A 17,479-nucleotide genomic window follows, 5' to 3' on the forward strand; every position below is an offset into this window, starting at 1 on the left:
CGAGGTCAATCTAAACCCATGACTCAAAACCCTCTTACCTTGCTCTTTGGGAAGAGGCAGTTTGAATTTAACACAATTTAGAACCAGAGGAGGGAACGTACCTTACATTTGGTCATCAGTAAGCTTTCAGGCAGGCAAGAATTAAACAAGACCCAAATCACATTAACTTGATAAAGTGCCTGTTGGATGTTTTTAGAGAAACTTCTTCATCCCAATTCAGTTGGGGTCACACCTTTGCATCCAGAGCAGAATCAGTTACTTACACTCCTTGAAAGGTGTAGAAGTGTGGTATAACGTAGAGCCAAGCTCCTGAAACGCTGGCAGATGATCACTCCAGCCCAAACAAGCTGTGACAGGCTGCCTGGTGTCTCAGGTGTGGGACTGCACCAGGTGTTGTGCAACCACTGATCCAGCTCTTGTGCTACGTGCTGCCAGTGCAGCAATGAAAAACACCAACAAGACTTCAACATGATTAGTATTATCCAACTGCTTTGTTATAAATATATTATATACATTCAAACATCACATTAAAATATTATTCCATTACACCAGAAGAGATTAAGGCTTTATATTATTTACAGAAATGAGCAAGCACCTTAAAAAAAAAATAAAAAGAACAAAACACCAGTCATTGACATTTCCCTTCTAACATTACGAGTTTGATACCTTGAGGTCTTGAATACAGCTATTTGCAGTGTGCCCAATGCTAGAACTATTTCAAACATTTATTGTTAGGGTAGGAAACACTTAATAGAAGACTCAGCAGTGAGCACTCCACACGAACAGACACGTGTTGTAGGGTGCCCTCCCTCTCCTCCAGAGGCTCCTGAAGTTGAAGGCTTATGCAGAAACTTTTTGCTCAATTCCACGTGGAGAGTAGCACAATTCTGTTTTAAGGGAAACTGAAGACACTTGAGGATTGGTGGCCCCCTGGAGGAGCGGGATTCTCGAGGTCTGTTCCACATGACATCAATCAGGCTGAACATGGTAGCAAAGACAGAGCTGTAGGTCCATCAGTCACTGAGTGCACTGAACATGATTTTACAGGCTTCCACTGCTCCCCTCACTGTTCTCATGCAGTGCCCTTGCACTCCAACACCGAGTGACCAACTCGTCACCGCTCTCCCTGTAGGTCTTAGGCAAGAAGCTGTTTGGGAAGTGTTCAATAATGTTGATACAACACACGATTCCTACGCCCCCACGTCCCCCTGGAGTGCCTGTGCTGCCTCTGGCGTGCCCGGTACCTCACGGATACAGCGACAAAGCAACTTCTAAGGTGTAAGCAGACATGGCTACACAAAAAGGTGCTCAGTGAGAGTAATCATCTTCATTTCAAGTATTGTTTTAAGAATTAGTTCTTTTCATTGCAGTTTGTGTTAGCACTTTTTAGTTTGTGCTTTAGAGTCTGTTATTTCTTTGCAGGTCTTGAATTTGGCTGATGGCTTTATTTCTTTTTTTTTTTCTTTTAAAAACAACATTGGCAACAAGTTAAGGATTGCAGAAGGCTGGCAAAAGTTATTTGATTTTCTGAGCCCATTTCATGTCATCTGCTCTTGGCTTCTCCCCAGTAAGTCCTTGGATGATATTCTCCAAGCATCTCCAAAATCTTATCTTCTCTAACGGATAATTCAGCCACCCTAAGGGATTGAAAAGGAAAAAGAGGATTAGTTTGTCATAGCATCCAAAGTTCAACTTTTTTTAGTGAGAAAAAAAAAGCAATCAGCCCAATACTGCTAAAAATGATCAGGCTTAAACTTTCAGGACATAGCAGGACTTAAAAATAGCTCTTTGGGTGGCAAGATTTTTGCCACCATCTGTCAAGTCAGGCTTCCTAATTGTACCACGTTTCTACATGACATCCTGTTAATGAGAATGAGATTTTTTCTTGGCAGAGGTTTCAAAACCCACATGAACTGTTTGTCGAAGCCAATGACAGAATGAAGAACCAGAGTGGTTTATTTCCAGCTGTCTAATTAACTTGATATCTTATTTAGGATCGTGCAACACTGGTGACTGAGCATTCCCACCTGTACAGATACAAAAGCAAGCTAAAGCTTTCTGCAAAACCTGTCCATTCCTCTGAGTCAGAATGAGTGGATGCTGAAAACCCAGAAGCCTGCCTTTTAGAAATGAGCATTCCTGAGCAGCTGCAGGCATTCTGCTCTTTTGAAGGAACAGCAGCTTTAGTGAACAAACCCCATGAGTGGCCTGAGCTCAGCAAGACCCCCCTGCAATCAGATCTCAGCACCACTGACTGCTCCCCCAGGCTGGGAGTTCCCTGAGCTGATCACAAACCTTCCCCCCCTTGTTATGCAAAAGCCCAGCTGCAGTTTTGCCAGTGAATTGCAGGACTGTGCAGGTGTGTCCCAGCTGTCCTGGGCCCTGGGGGCAGTACCTGTGGTGATGCAGAAGTAGGTCTCGTGTGGGGACACGTGGTGGATCCTGTGGTGCTTCCTGGGCAGGATGATGTGCCAGTCCTGGAGGAATATCACCCAGCGTGGAAGGCCAAAGTACGTGTGGGACCACTTGTGGATCTGGTTCGTCATGGTTATGAAGATGATGAGGGCAAAGACGTAACACTCCCAGGGACAGGTCTCACACAGCACCTCTGCAAAACACCACGGGCAGCTGTGAGCACCAGCCATGGAAAGGCACATTTCCAGCAGGACAATGTCCTGCCCAGCCAGAGCTGCCTGCTGCTGCAGGAGCTGACAAAGGCCTCACCAAAGCTGCTTTGGCAGAAGTATCACAAGAGCCAGTGAGCCATAAGCAATTCCCAAATATCACAAGACTGGCTGCTAAGTGCCAGAGTCTGTCAACACACCATAAACAGGAAGTCAAACTGAGTTTACCGTAAAAAATTCATTTGATCCTTTAGTTCTTAACTTCTGGTTTGCACACAAAGTACTTGTGGCCAGAGATGAAGCATTGTTTTGTGTTACACACTTTGGAACAATGAGTTTCTCCAGATGCTCACAGCTCGGTCCCTCTTACAAAAAGAGTATTTAACATAATTTCTAACCTTTCTTGCATACCTCTCCAGCCCCAGATCCTCTGCTGAGCTGGAGAACCTCACTGTGCCACCTTCTGCCACCACACTTCAAAGGAAAGCAAGCTTCCCTCCCTCCTGCCAGAAGCACCATGCTTCCAACAGCTATTTCTTGTCATTCACATCCATGGATTTCTCCAAACTTCACACAGACAAATGTTCATTCAATAGCAACCAGAATGCTAAATCCACAGCTTACCTGGGGAAAAAGAAACAAATTTGTATGCCATGTTTGCCAAGGGGACCAGTGTCATGAAGCAGTTGTCTCCATTGGTCTCTATGAAATCATGCCTGGTGATTGCTGTGGGGTCAATATGGTGCTCCCTAAAGGGCCTGATGAAAGCCTGGGAAAATAATTGGATAAACACAATACCACACTCAATAACGGTCTTGGAAAAGAAAAACAGTACAAAAAATAACCCAAACAAACCCAAAAACCCTCTCATACACTCCAATTTGATGACTGAGTTGAAGAGAATTCCACAGTACAAAGCACATAAGCAGGATTCTAACTTTTGTCATCATGACACTTCAGATCATTTGATTTACATTTGCAAAGCAATTCAGTTCCCACAACCAAGTTTTCTTTGCTTTTTAGTTTTCTTCTAAATGTTCACTTAGGACCTTTTGCATTTGTTTAAAAACAAAGCATCAGGACACTAATTTCTCAGGTAAAATAAACCTGTGAAATTCACTTGCTAAGCAGAATCAACCAAGAAAAAAAAAACCACTAAAAAATTTAGGATTCAGCCTACTACATTTATGGGCTACAGATTCCAGCACTAACAGACTAAATGCAAATTAAGTGACTGGACAAAGCAGTGGAAGACAAACAGAAGTCACCTCTATGAGCAGAAATCACATCTGAACACACAGAGCAATTGTTTTCCTGTGTGGGACAGTCAAACCAGTCACTGAATTGCCTTTAACACTTCCAGCATGTCCAGCCTGTGCAAAGCTGTCCTGAGCAGACTCAGCTCGTGGTTATTTAGTGCAGGGTCTCTAGCAGCAGGGTTTTTAAAAATAATTTAAACTCTGGTCCAGAGATACAGGGGTTCAAGACTACTAAGCCTATTGAAGGTGAACAAAAACAAACCAAACTCAACAGTTTCAATTCTGCTGTTGTAGTTTGTGTAACTCTGGGTAGTAACAAGCAATAGCCCACTTTTTTTTTTTTCTTTTAAATAACAGTCCTTCTAATATTGCACTGGGATGAGTAATTAATGGTAGCTATTAAGAAATTTAATTAAGAAAACAGATTGTTGCTTACTACAGAAGCCAGTGCAGCTTCCACGAAGCAACTGGCATTTGTAGCTGCAGATGTGTAACACATCTCTAATTAAATCTTCAGTCACCACTGTTCTAATATTACTGTGTTACAGCAGGGGCTGTAGAAGTGGAAACTGGGAAGATTCTTCCTGGAGCAGCCTCAGGTTTCACACATTTTTAGGAGTTCAGCTGCAGGGACAACTCTCCAAATCTGTGTTCCTGACCTCCTGAACATCCACAGTGCCCAGCCAGGTTCCAACACTTGTGGTGTCACAGGCTGTTCCCACACAGCCTGGAAGGTCTGCAAACACTGGGACTGCAGCTCTGCCAGCCTCGAGGCAGGTGACAAAAGGGAGCAGTGCCACCTTTCACGTGTCCCCCAGGCCAGGTGCACACACAGCCCTGCCCAGCCCTGCCCAGGCCGTTCCCCGGGCTGGTGTGGCACAGAGCCCAGCTGGGAGCACTGCCAGTGCTGCAGAAGGGACTTCAGGACTTTTTCAAGCTCAAGAATAACAATGTCAGACCTTTCCAATGATGGGCAGCTCCACAGATCCCCAGGTATCTGCTCCCCAGTGGAACAATCCTGAGAGGAAGTCGGCTGTAATAACTCCTGCAACTTGAATGAGAGAGAGAGAGAGTCAGACAAACACAGCATTTTTACTGATTCAGTCACATCTTATTCTTGTTTTACAAGTTTACTTGTTTATCTGCCTCTAACTTATGTATTTACAACCACATGTGATCTACTCAGTCTGAATGAACATATGGTCAGGCAATTAGGAAAAAGAGGTTAGCAAGACACCATTTGGGCAGAACCATTCTTCATCAAATCTGTATTTGTGTTTCACCCATCTCCTACAGAACAGAAATACCTCTCCTAGCAGGTGCCTTTAGCTTGGTTGACCCCTCACCTCTGCAGTCTTTCCCCCCACCTTTCATTTTCAGAAAGGGGGAAGAAATTAAAAAGCTCTTTTCATATGACAAATCAGCCCCCACTGTTGAGTCCATTATCCAGCTGGCCCAAAGTCTTAAATGCAGCAGGAGACACTTCATTCTTTATCTACCCCCTTATTACACTGAAGACAGCTTATTTTGTAAGCAGTAAATTCTGTATATTTGTTGTTGTTTCAGAGCGGGTGGGACACAATAGCGTTTAGATCTGGCAGCTGAAAGGGCAAGCAGCCTGGCTTCAGGGGAAGAGATCCAAACAACACTTCTCTTTGCAACAACTCAAATGTTGTTTCTCCATTCTCAGGAGGTAATGCCCCATTAGCCTGCCTTGCCTCCAGCTGCTGCATCATCCCAGTGAAATAACTGCAGGAACAGCAACACAAATTGAGGCAAAATACCGACAATTCAGTAGATGTTCCTGGTGTTGCTTTGATGTCAGCTGGTCCAGGGAAGAATGGAGGGTGCCTGGAGCAGTGCATTATACTGAAGCAATTGGGAAAAACCCTAAGTGCCAGCAATCCTGCTCTGTACTGCAGCAGGGTGTGCTCGCTCCTCTGCGCTCCTGAGGATGAGCTGCAATAAAGGAGCAAGAGCTGTGCTGAGGTTCCACAGGACCAGCATGGTGACACTCGCTGTGTCCTGTCCCCGGGCTCAGGGGACACGTCCCACTGATGAACTGGGCTCAACACCCTCCCACACCCAGCACTGCCTTCACTCAACACAAGGCACAGGAGCTCAGCTGCTGCTCAGAGGTGGTGAAAGATCTCGGTGTTCTGTCAGGGAGGCTGGGAGGGCGAGAGGAGACTGACAGCCCTGAGCACGGGTGAAGTGTTAACCACACAGCCAGGAAAAGCAAGATAACCTCAGCTCAGGCACAGAACTGCAAACTGTGGGTTCAACACTCAGCAGAAGGCAGCTCAGTGCAGCATTAGGGAAGTCCCAACCCACACACATCAGCTTTCTCCAGCTTCCTGAGGGAGGGCGAGGATCGGCCCACCCAGGGGCTCTCCCTGAGCAGGGGGCGATGCTCGGAGCACACAGGAGCAGGCAGGAGGACTCCAGCTGCAGGACTTGCTCAGAACACTGGCATGTTTGGTTTGCAGGTGGACTGCAGAATAAGGAGGAAGGAGGGCAGCCCAGCAGAGCCCAGAGGTGCACAAAGGGACTCCAGCCAGTATCCAAGCAAACACTCGACTGCCACGTACATTTGCTGGGAATGCTGCTCTGTCCCATTTCCCCACAGCTGATCCTCTGCATGGGCACAGCAGGTGCCTCTCCCCAGAGCAGGACATGGGGCTGGACAATCAACTGCCCCAAACACAGCAGGGACACAGGGCAGCTCTGTCCCGCTCGTGCCCTGCTCACAAAGCAGGGGATGTGTACGCTTTGTGACCCAGGAAAGGCCCCTCTCCATCTCTTCACTGCTTCAAACTCAGAGACAACCTGCAACCTCTGCTCTTGTGGGTGACTCTCAAACCACTTCCCGTGGCCAGGCTGCTCCTGGGGCTTGCACAAGGAGGAGGCCCCACAGGAGCTTTGAGAGACAAAACTGCTGTGCATATTTACCATTAAAAGCTGTACTTCACCCACATTTTATGAGCCAGGCATAAGCCTGGCTTTTCGTAGATAGAATGATCAAATTGTAACCTGGAAGTCTTACATCAAAGTATACAAAGTTTCACATTTACTGTAAAAATTCAGTTAGAGTCTCTGGAGAGGAAGAAACCAGGATAAGGTGTTATTAAATAACTTGATGCTATTGTGTAACATCACTGAGAACAGTCATGTTTAATCAGTGACTGTGTAAACTGGTCAAACAGCACTAAAGGGTTGGCGTGGCTAACTTCACACAGAAAAAATCTTGTCTAAATATCAATATACCAGTTTTTTGTCACTTACATGCTTAAGAAATAAAATGCCTTGGTCACCTGCAGTCTCCATTTAGTGACCTTCAGTGCAGAGAAGGCAGGGGCTTGATATCATGGCACATTACAAGGTTAAGATAATGATCCCTGGACATTCCAACAAGTATAAACTGTAGCAGCTTGAAAGCAAAACAAGAGAGTTCATAATTTTGGCTAATGAAACTGAGAAACTTTCAGTCAGAAGTGGATCTGAGAGTGCCCAAAAGCAGGGCTGGGACAGCAAATGTATCAGTGTGTACAGCAGTTTTACCAATCCCACTGTAAGCAGGGTTTCCAGTGAGTCCTGTGTGCAGTACCCACACTCCAGGGACAGGGACAGCCTCAGGGACAGGCTCAGCAGCTGCCCTGGCACACCTGGCACTCCACCTCTCATTGGGGCTACTCCCTGCTCTGGAACCCTTGGGACCAAGGTCCTGCTCCAGCACTGCTCCCCAGCAGGGCACAGCCACTCAGCCTTGGGGTACAGCTGGACACTGCAGTGAAAGGAGACCCCAAGGAACCGGGCTCCTGTCTCCTCCAGGGCTGAGCAGCAGCAGACCTTAAAGCAAACACTCATCTGCAAAAGCACAGCTTGGCTCAGAATCACCACCTGAGGAACTCAATCCTCCAGCCAAAGTCGGCTGTAACTTTAAGAGAGCCCTGACAACTGCACAGGCAGACAGAGCTGCCTTTGTCCCCGTGCACACCCGTGGGGACACGGATGGGGCAGTGCCAGCAGCGTCCCTGCAGTGCCAGGGCAGGGGCCTGGCAGACCCTGCCCCACCAGGGCACACAGGAGGAGCCCATCCCCAACCCCAGCCACACCAAGAACAGACAGCAATGCAGCATCACCTGGGGAGTGCAAGCTGGCAATAACTCTAGCAGGTCACTTCCCTTCCAAGAGCAACACCTTCCTCCTCCTCCTCCTCCTCCTGGTGCCCGACCCACCCAGGCTTCACAGGAACCCAGCCCGGTTCTGCCCAAGGCACCCACGGCAGAACACAAACCCTGCTGCTGCCACACAGAGCTACCCTGCAAAGGGTAACAGAATCAAATCCCTCTCTTCAATCACACCTTGTGCAGTTTCCCTCTTCAACAGATGATGCTGCTGAGAATGGAAACACAAAATTACCCACAGCTAGCTGATGGTGACTTCAGGTGGGTGAGAAGTGACTTACTTGGACCAGCACTGAAGCAAAGGATCTTTTGCTAGCTGGGGTTCCTGGTGTCATTTCAAGAACCTTTTAAAACAAAATTAAACCACCTGACCCACGTGCCCAGCACTCACTTCAGCCAGCACTGATGTCTCGAGTGTTTTTTCTCCAATGTGTGCCACAGCTTTTGTGTGTTACACACTCAGTGTCTGGCTCTGCAATGCAGCTGGCCAAGGGCAGCCCTGCAGAGCTGCTGGAACTCAAAACAAAGAGGTTCTGGGCCTTGATGAGATCCAGTTTCTATTTTGAAACTGCACTAAGTGATTTCTTCCTGTGTGCTCTCTCTGGCTAGCCCACAACCTCTGCAATAATGAAATATGTACCTCAAATGGGTTAAAAAAATCAGTTGCCCATCTTTCAATAGAGCAGTAATTAATTGCAACTTGTATCATGTCACAAGATGTTCCTAGAGATATCTGTCCTATGTGGGGCAGTTCTTAGGAATATAAACAAATTACAACACAAAGTTAACTCTTCTTCTTTTGTAAGACTGCAATGAGCAGTCCCTGTCATGAACAAATGTGGCTGCAGACAACAGTCAAACGTCTGAAACAAGTCAACCAACTTGGAAAGGGGCTTAAAACCCAACACAGAAATAGGAGGAAGGAGATGAAAATTAAAACCATGATTCATACTGTAACTTGCCAAACGTTTTATCTAGATGTTATTAGTGTATGAACTATACACTCAGCTCATGTATATTGAACAATCAGGACACCATAAGCTCACCTGAAGGTACAGGAGCTTTTGAGCCAGATATTACACATCTTGGTGAGGATTTTCTGCTTACCACACAATAATCCCTTTGCCAGCCTTGTCCCTGGCACTCCCAACCTTTGATTACAGTGGCAGAGGCTGCTCTGGTTCTGTGGCCCTGCTGGGATCTTGTCCTGCTGCAGTGGGAAAAACGGGGGTGTTCAACCTCCCCCACAGCCCCACTCCCAGCCAGGGCTGCCTGAGTTAACTGGGTCCTTGTGTGCATGCAAATAAAACACCAAACTCACATCTGCACTGCTCTCAGCTTGCAGAAAGAGGAACAGTTCCACGGCTGCCCAGCAGCTGAGGAATCCAGAACTGCATGACTGGAGTTAGCACAAGCCACAACAGAAATCCATCCTCTCCCACCCTTTTTATATATATATATATATATATATTTATTTATTTTTTTTTATGGTGAGGAGGGGAAGGAAATTGTCTCATCTCTGCCAAACCAGCCTGGAATACAAGAGAGTCATGTGGCTCTTCCTGTCCAGCAAGCTCATCTTTAGTCAGCAGGACATGACACAGCCCAAGAGCTGAAGCAGAGGCACAGAGGTGTCCCCTCAGTGCTGCACTCCCCTGTGGACACAGAGTGACTCAGCACAGCCACAGCACACAGCCAGGGACGTGCTGCCCGATGCCAGCTGCAGCAGGAGCACATCCCTCCTGCCCCAGGAACCCCAGCTTGGGGTATTTACAGCATTGCTCGTGTCACAATTCCGTGTGCCTTTGAAGGCAGAAAGAAAGAAGCCATGGCACGGACTTTAATTACAGACACAGGGTTTAGGCTCAGTGAAATCATGCAGGATGTTCAAACTACTTCATTTCCTAAAAGAAAATATACATTTCCATAAGAGCACACAGAGGGTCCCCATGCAGTGAGCAGGTTTGTGCAGCAGAACAGATCCAGCCCACTGGAACAGTGACCCCTTTCAGATTCCCAAAGACCTGGCAGGAACTTGATCTAAAGCTCCATCTTTATTAGCAGAATGTTTATTTTGTGACTTCAGCTCAAAGGTCAGTATTCCAAACCAAGCCTGAGGGAAGCTGTCAGTGGAACACAGCTCACCCTGTGGGTGACTCAGGACTCCCAACTGTGCCCATGGAGCTGCTCACGTATTTAGGAATTAGGATTTTTATGGATATGACTTTCACAATATGCAATAAAACCTAATAATCACTGTGAATTACAGACAACATTCACACTTCACCTGGAGAAATAATGTATTGAAGGCAACAAAACAAGATAGCCTGAAGCACTATTTTATGGCAGTCATTTTTGTACACAGTATCAGTTATTTCCACACCACTTTATTTACACAGAATCCAGATTCTGCTACTTTAATCATTCACTACTAATTAAATACTACTATCAGTGAATTGGCTGCTTTATCAGTTAAACCAGTAACCAGGATATCAGAGAAGCCCAGCTTTTATCAATATTAACTTTGAGATGAAAGCCAGCTGCAGACAGATTGCACCACAGGTTAAGCATCACTGCTGATTCTCTTGTCTGGATCTGCCCTCATCCCTACGGAGCAGTTCCCATGCCACGCTCTCTCCATTCCTCCCAACACCTCCACCCCATCAGCTGAGAGCAGGCAAGCCTGAATTAGGCCAAGAGAGCTGGTGTGACTCACAGGGGAGGACACTGCTCCCCCCCAGCCCCAACAAAGCCAAAAAGCTCTAATGCAGACATCAGGAATCAGCACGTCCCAGCACTGGCAGAAATTCAGAGCTTCTCTTATGTACCACTGCTTGAACCTGGTGCAGTGTTTTGGGTGAGTTTTGTTTGAGCTCATTAGCAATGTACAGCTCTGATTATGAATGAGTACCATTCTCTTCTAAAACACACACCACATACAGTTTATAGGAAAGCTATTTTTTTCTAAAGCACAGGAGCTGAACATCCTATCAGCACCCTTCACTGGTTCTTACTCTCCTCCACAGATCAGGTGGAATCAACTTTTGTTATACTCCTGGAAAAACTCTTCATTCAGGATAGAAGCCAAACATCACATCCTGACGGGAAAGCACAATTTTCCAAAATTCTTGTGTTCAGTCTGCAGTCCCAGAAATGAAGCCAGTTTGATGCCTGAAGCCCCTTTTATAACATTTCCCTTGAGCTTCTGCTTTCTGAAAGTTCTTGTGAATATTTTTGTCAATCAATGTATTTAGTTTCCGACTGACCATTCTGACAGCCCTTTTCCTTCTCAATTGTCCTTACACTTGCAGTGACTACCCAAGAACACCAAACCTACACAGCTACATCACAACTTCCCCTCTGAGACACTGAGAAGCCACTGAAATGCAAAGACAAAGCAGTAACACATTGTGCAGATGGTCTCAGTTTCAGAGGCTCACACACAAATGACCCTCTCCCTTTCCAAAAACAGGTCAAGCCTAAAGGATGCCACGTTTGCTTCCCACATCACAAGAGTTTTGCCCTGAGCAGGGCAGCAAGCAGCTCCCACTTACATATCCCAACGAGGACCGAGGGCGTGTGTTCCAGCCGCAGGTACAAGAGGAGATTGTAAAAGTTGAAGCAGATCAGAGAGAAGCATAAGATGACAGAGATCCATTCTTGTAGTCTCTTTCCTGTTGGAAAAAAAAAAGGGAAAAAGCATGTTTTACTTTATCTGAAAGGACATTTTGAAGCCTGAAAGAACAGAGACAGACCATTCTACTGCCTGGATGACTTGCTCCATTCAGGGAACTGAAACAGGAACTTTTTTTGTCCAAGGGAGGGGCACACATTTTGTCAAAGGACATTCCTCTTCCCCGAGCCAATACTAACCTCTTCCCTCTGCCCTTGTCCAATTAATAGGGCCAAATCAGACATCATCTCACACTGTCCTAGTTTCCCTCTCCCTGAGATTGCTGGCATAAAGTTCCTCCACATCACATCTTTTCTCAATTTGCATTTCATCCAATATTCAGTGTTGCTGGAAGGGCTGAATCTGGGAACAAATTTCTGGCCTCAAACATATTTTAATCACCTTGTGATCTGTAATATTTACAAGCTCTGAGATTTTAAATAAAGCTGTTGTACTAACAGGAAAAGGCACCATTCTCACCATTCTGTATTTTGGTGGCCCTGGAATGGCTTGTCTAACGTCACAAGTATTCCCCTGAAGCTTCTCCCTGAACTGTTGTCTTGTCTGTGCCTTCCTGCTCCCAGGCAAAGGCTGGGAACCCTCAGCCACTCTGAGATGACAAGGGACAGAAGAAGAGAAAGAACTGGCACAAATTCTCTCTGGCACCTTGCTGTACCACTTTGTACCTCTATAAAAAAATCATTTACTGCCTCTAAAAAGGGAACAGACACATCAGAGTACGGGAACACTTGGAGTATCAGATTAGCAGAGAAAGCTGCTCCCTGTTCTTCACTGCTGGATCCCCACGAAGTGCTGAGGCAGAGCACAGGGAGCACTCAGGGTGAGACCTGCAGGATTAGGGCACACAAACAGACCTTTAATACCCAAGGCCAAGAAGATCTGAACTGCCACCAGAAGGGTGCTCTTAATGCCCACAGGAGCTGTCAGGCCAGCCCCTGCCTGTTTTAGGGGTCAGCAGCACAGCTCCTCTTGCCCAGGGCTCCCCAGAGCAGGTACCCCCCAGCCCCTTCCCCACTGCCTCTAGCAGGGCACAAGGAAAGCTCAGGGAGGTGCACGTGCTCTCCCAGGAGCAGAGGCACACTCAGGCCTGGCACGAGTTCAGCTTCTGTCCTACTCCTCCTCTCTGCTGACCTAATGCCTGATCAAATTTCTCCTCCTAAATGCTAAATCAAGTCCTCCTTCTCAACTGTACCATGCAATGAGCAGGGAAAGTAGGAACAGAAATGGAGGATCAGTCTTATCTCCAATGTGCCTACAAGGCAATATTTGGAAGTGTGAGCAAAGGCTTTGACAGGTCAGTTTTACAAGTTCTAGAAGGGCCATGGGTATATAAATTAACACCCTCTGCAGTAGCAGAGGAGAGAATAGTAAAATTAAATTAAGACACAAGAACAGCCATATTTGACAGCAGCATCAGGTCACAACATGGGTGATTCTATAAAGAGATCCCTGGAGTAATGAAAGTAAGAGTTAATTAACACTCACATCCTGTATAAGAAAACCACACCCTGATTAGAGGAGTTAAGTGGGTAGATCCTCATGGAACAATTAGCTGAGTGCTGGGAAGGAGGCTGGCAAGTCCCCTGAGTCCAGTGTGTGCAAACACCTCTGAACACAGGGATCCAGGATGGCTCTTGAGATATCCAGGTTCAAAACTGCAGCCTCAGCTCTGCACTGGGAAGGCAAATCAGTCAAGGAACTGAGTCAGCACTGATAACTTGTGTTTAAAGGGCCCTCAAATCCCAACGTGTGTCCTGTGTGAAGGAATGAAGTGCCAAAGCCACAAAGTAAGCACTTAAAGAAATCAGGGAAATATTCCAGTCATGTTCACTCTGCGCAATTCAATGGAATCCCCGCTCTTACAAATTCAGAATCTGAACATGATATGTTTCCACCATAATACATATTCTGGCATTGCTTATGTAAATTATTTATGTAATGCCAGAAGAAACCTGCATATCTAATACACCCTCAGCTCTCTGACATATCACTGTACATGTGCTACAGCCAGTGAGAAGGGCAGCAAGCTCTTTAGGGAGGAAAATCTTTTCCTTATGAGCCAAAGCAGTGCTAAAGTCAGTGACTGCTTTTGTGTAAAGCACAGGAATCAGCTCTGCAGAGACCAGAGCAGCTGAAAGGTGTCACACAGGACCACCTCAAGGCAACCAGGAGCTGAGCAAAAGGAACTGAAATGGGCAAACTTGTCACACAAACCAGCAAAGGCCTTGGATTCCTTATCATCACCTACTCGTGCAGGAATTGCCTCGGACGGGCTCAGCTGATCTGCTGGAAACCACAAGACACTGCAAACACATCTTCCCTAACCCTTCACCAGAGAATGGATTCACTAGGCATGGCAGGAATACCCCCACTCCTCTCACTGCAAGCTAAAAACAAACGATGGCTTTTCTACAAGGAGTTTGCAATTATTTCCACAGTACAAACAGTCATTTACTGAGCTCAAATCACAAACTGAAGCTTCTTTGGCAAGTTCTAAGCATAAGGAAAGCGAACCAGGAATTCCAGCACCCCTGTGCCGCTTTCTGAGGTGCCAGGCCCGGAGATCTCAGTGAGCAGATGTTCTGCAGCAAAGCTTCTGCTGGCACCGCCTGCTGCATCAGCCCACCTGCATCCAGCGGGGAAGGCTCGCTGTTTGTCCCTCGGCTTTGGAGAGCACAACGCCGGTTCCGGCCAGTGTGTGCCTGGGGTCGCTCCCGGCCCCGAGCCCGGCCCCGAGCCCGGCCCTGAGCCCCACCAGCCCCGGCCCTGAGCCCGGCCCCGAGCCCGGCCAGCCCCGGCCCTGAGCCCCGCCAGCCCCGGCCCTGAGCCCGGCCCTGAGCCCGGCCCCGAGCCCCGCCAGCCCCGGCCCTGAGCCCGGCCCTGAGCCCGGCCCCGAGCCCCGCCAGCCCCGGCCCGCTCCGAGCCCGGCCCCGAGCCCCGGCCCGCTCCCCCGCGGCCCCCGAGCGGCCGGGAGCCGGGCCGGGGGGAACCGGGCCGGGAGAACCGGAATCGAGGGGAACGGGTCCTGGGGGAGCCGCCGCGAGCACCCGGCCCGAGGGCCCCGCCCGTCCGCGCCGCCTCACCTGGCGAGTAGAGCTCGGCCAGCTCGCGGGCCCCGGCGTGCTGAGCGCCCCAGCGCCGGCCGCCGCCCTCGGGCTCCTCCGCGGCCTCGTCCCGCGGCGCGGCCGCCCCCGGGCCGCTCTCGGCCATGTCGGGCCGGGATGGGCGCGCAGGGCCCGCGGACCCGCCCGGCAGCGACGGCAACGGGCCGCGCTGCGGCGGGGGGGCGGCCAGCCGGGCCCCGCCCCCGCCGCCTCCCGCCAATCACCGGCGCCGCCGCGCGGCCTCCGGGCCAATGGGCAGCGCCGGCCGGCGAGCAGCAGCCAATAGCGAGGCGGCACGGCCGGCGGCGCAGCGCGGGGCGGGGCTGGGCGGGGCTGGGCGGGGCTGGGCGGGGCCGGGCGGGGCTGGGCGGGGCAGGGCGGGGCGGGGCAGGGCGGGGCGGCGGGCGCGGTCCGGTCCGGTCCGGTCCGGTCCGGGATGGGGGCGGGTGCGGGGCCGGGCCGGGGCCGGGCGGTCCCGGGTGTTCCCGTTCGCACCGCCCCCTCCGCCCGGTGCCTCGCGCGCCCTCTGGCGGCGCGGGCGCTGCTCCCGGGAGCCGCCGCCACCACGGCGACAGGGACTGCCGTGATGTGTGACAGGGACTGCCGTGATGTGTGACAGGGACTGCCGTGATGTGTGACAGGGACGCCGCTGCCGGTGCCCTCGGTGAGCCAGCCCGTGCTCTCGGGGCTGGGGAGCACAAACGGAGACCGTGCGCTGCGGGCACAGCCGCGGTTCACCGGTGCCGGGACGCTCCCCGTGGGTCTGCGACAGGCGGCCACACGTGCCCGGTACCAATGTACCGGTACCGGTTCTGGCTGAGGCACGATCCCGGGAGCGGGTCCCAAGGTGTGTTGGTGATCCCGGTTCGTCGGGGCTGTCGGGAGGAACGGACACCGGCACAGTGCCGCCAAAGTTCGGCTGTGGAGGGGGATTCCTCCTTGGAGAATGGCTTGGGATCGGCGGGACCAGAGCCGCTCCTGTCCGCACGGCACGAGCGGTGACCGCTCCATGGGCACGGTTCCGGTCCCGCTCCGCCCGCCCGGTGAGGCCCCGGTAACGCCCGGTCCGGTCCGGCACGGCTCGGCTCGGCCCGCTAGGTGGCGCTCCAAGCCTGCTACCGGGACCGGGACCGGGATCGGGACCGGGATCGGGATCGGGATCGGGATCGGGATCGGGACCGGGATCGGGACCGGGACCGGGATCGGTTCCACACTGAGCTCCTCCCCTGCCCCGCACCGGACAGGCGACAGCCGGTGCCGCCGGTGCCGCCGGTGCCGCCGGAGCCAGCCGGCCGTGTCCCGGCTCCTGGCGCATCCCGGGAGCGCTCGGCCCCGCTCCCGCCCGGGCAGGAACCGGCTGCGGCTCTCGCTGGACTCTGTCGGGCACGGGAAAGCGGCGGTGCGGGCGGAGCTGGAACAGCCCCTCCGCCGCTCCCCTCCAGAGCCCTGGCTGCGAAGCTGGGAGATGCCGAGGAGCGCGCCATGGCGAGGACAGGACGCCGTGGTTGCTCCCAGCTGGCAGCGCACAGCCAGGTGACACAGAGCGGCCCCGGGGCTGCTCCGAGTGCCAGCACTCACAAACAAGTCCCAACCAATTCCCTGGCAGCCCCGCTTTCCCTGTGGTTCTCAACACAGGGTGAGAGCAGATGGAAAACAAGTATGTGTAAAGTGTAAAGCACAGACTTTTAATAAAGAAAAAATCTATTTCTTCACCTAAGCCCCTTCTCCTGTCACCCTCTCAGACTTCCCTTGTTTTATGCTGCCCCTGGCCATACACCCCATGCAGTTCAAGCTGTCTGTTCCACAGCCTCAGGACCTCGGAAGAGTTCTCCTCTTTTAGAAATTTCCTAAATGAATACCAAGTTCTGTTACTAGGAACTTCTGACACTTCGCAGCGGACCCTGGAAGGATAGAATTCATCTTCCCTTGATGGATCCTTTGAAACTTGGGTACACTAGAGGTCATAAATACATGACCTGTAACAAATTCATCAAAGCAGGAGGCTGCAATTGCCCAGGAAATGTCAGGCAGCTACAGAGAACTTTTGGAAAGTTAGTGGACAGCAACTTCTCTGCCATTTTTATTGAAGCACAAGGAAATGGGCTACTCATAAAATCCAAAGTCACCTCTCGGTGTCCCTGCTCAGACTGACAGCCCTTCCAGCCAGACAGCTCCAGCAGGAACTTTCTCTGCCATGCAGGATGGAGATTGTGGGTTATGCTTCGTCCCTGCTCCCTTCCATGGGCCTTTGTGTGCTCTGACTCTTCCTCCTTTCTTTGTTTCTCAGAGCCACAGAGTGGGTGCTCTGACCTCAAATTTGCTCTGGAAAATTTTCTGTCTGGTCAGGGAGGGTTTGGGTGATGTTGTCCCACCGGTGTCAGTCTCCAGGTGTCGTAGGTAGGGCAAAGAGCGACGTGGAGATAAAGGGGGATTGAGCAACGCAGGGCTGCAAGGGCCAAACCTGCTGGGTCAGAGGTGAGCAGAAAATCAGCAGAAGACCAACAAAAACCATGTCACAGCCCATCAGCGTGTCACACGGGAACAGGGTGAGGGAGCACTCGGGGGAGGACTCTGGTGTGTAACAAAAGAAGCGAAGGAGGCCAGGAGACAC

General features: G+C 50.4%; 1 protein-coding gene across 1 annotated transcript; it reads right to left on the reverse strand.

Annotated features, from left to right (window-relative positions):
• Positions 1–472: 472 nt before the first annotated feature.
• Positions 473–15,007, reverse strand: PEDS1 (plasmanylethanolamine desaturase 1). Its single transcript, XM_086852533.1, has 6 exons — positions 14,848–15,007; positions 11,625–11,744; positions 4,843–4,934; positions 3,249–3,393; positions 2,396–2,608; positions 473–1,637 (listed from the first exon to the last, which is right to left on the reverse strand). Exons 1-6 carry the CDS (start codon positions 14,972–14,974, stop codon positions 1,516–1,518), a joined length of 819 nt encoding a protein of 272 aa, XP_086708659.1. The 5' UTR covers positions 14,975–15,007; the 3' UTR covers positions 473–1,515.
• Positions 15,008–17,479: the final 2,472 nt, after the last annotated feature.

The sequence above is a fragment of the Cyanistes caeruleus genome, chromosome 16, assembly GCF_971803275.1.
Source record: "Cyanistes caeruleus chromosome 16, bCyaCae1.hap1.1, whole genome shotgun sequence".
Taxonomy (NCBI): domain Eukaryota; kingdom Metazoa; phylum Chordata; class Aves; order Passeriformes; family Paridae; genus Cyanistes; species Cyanistes caeruleus.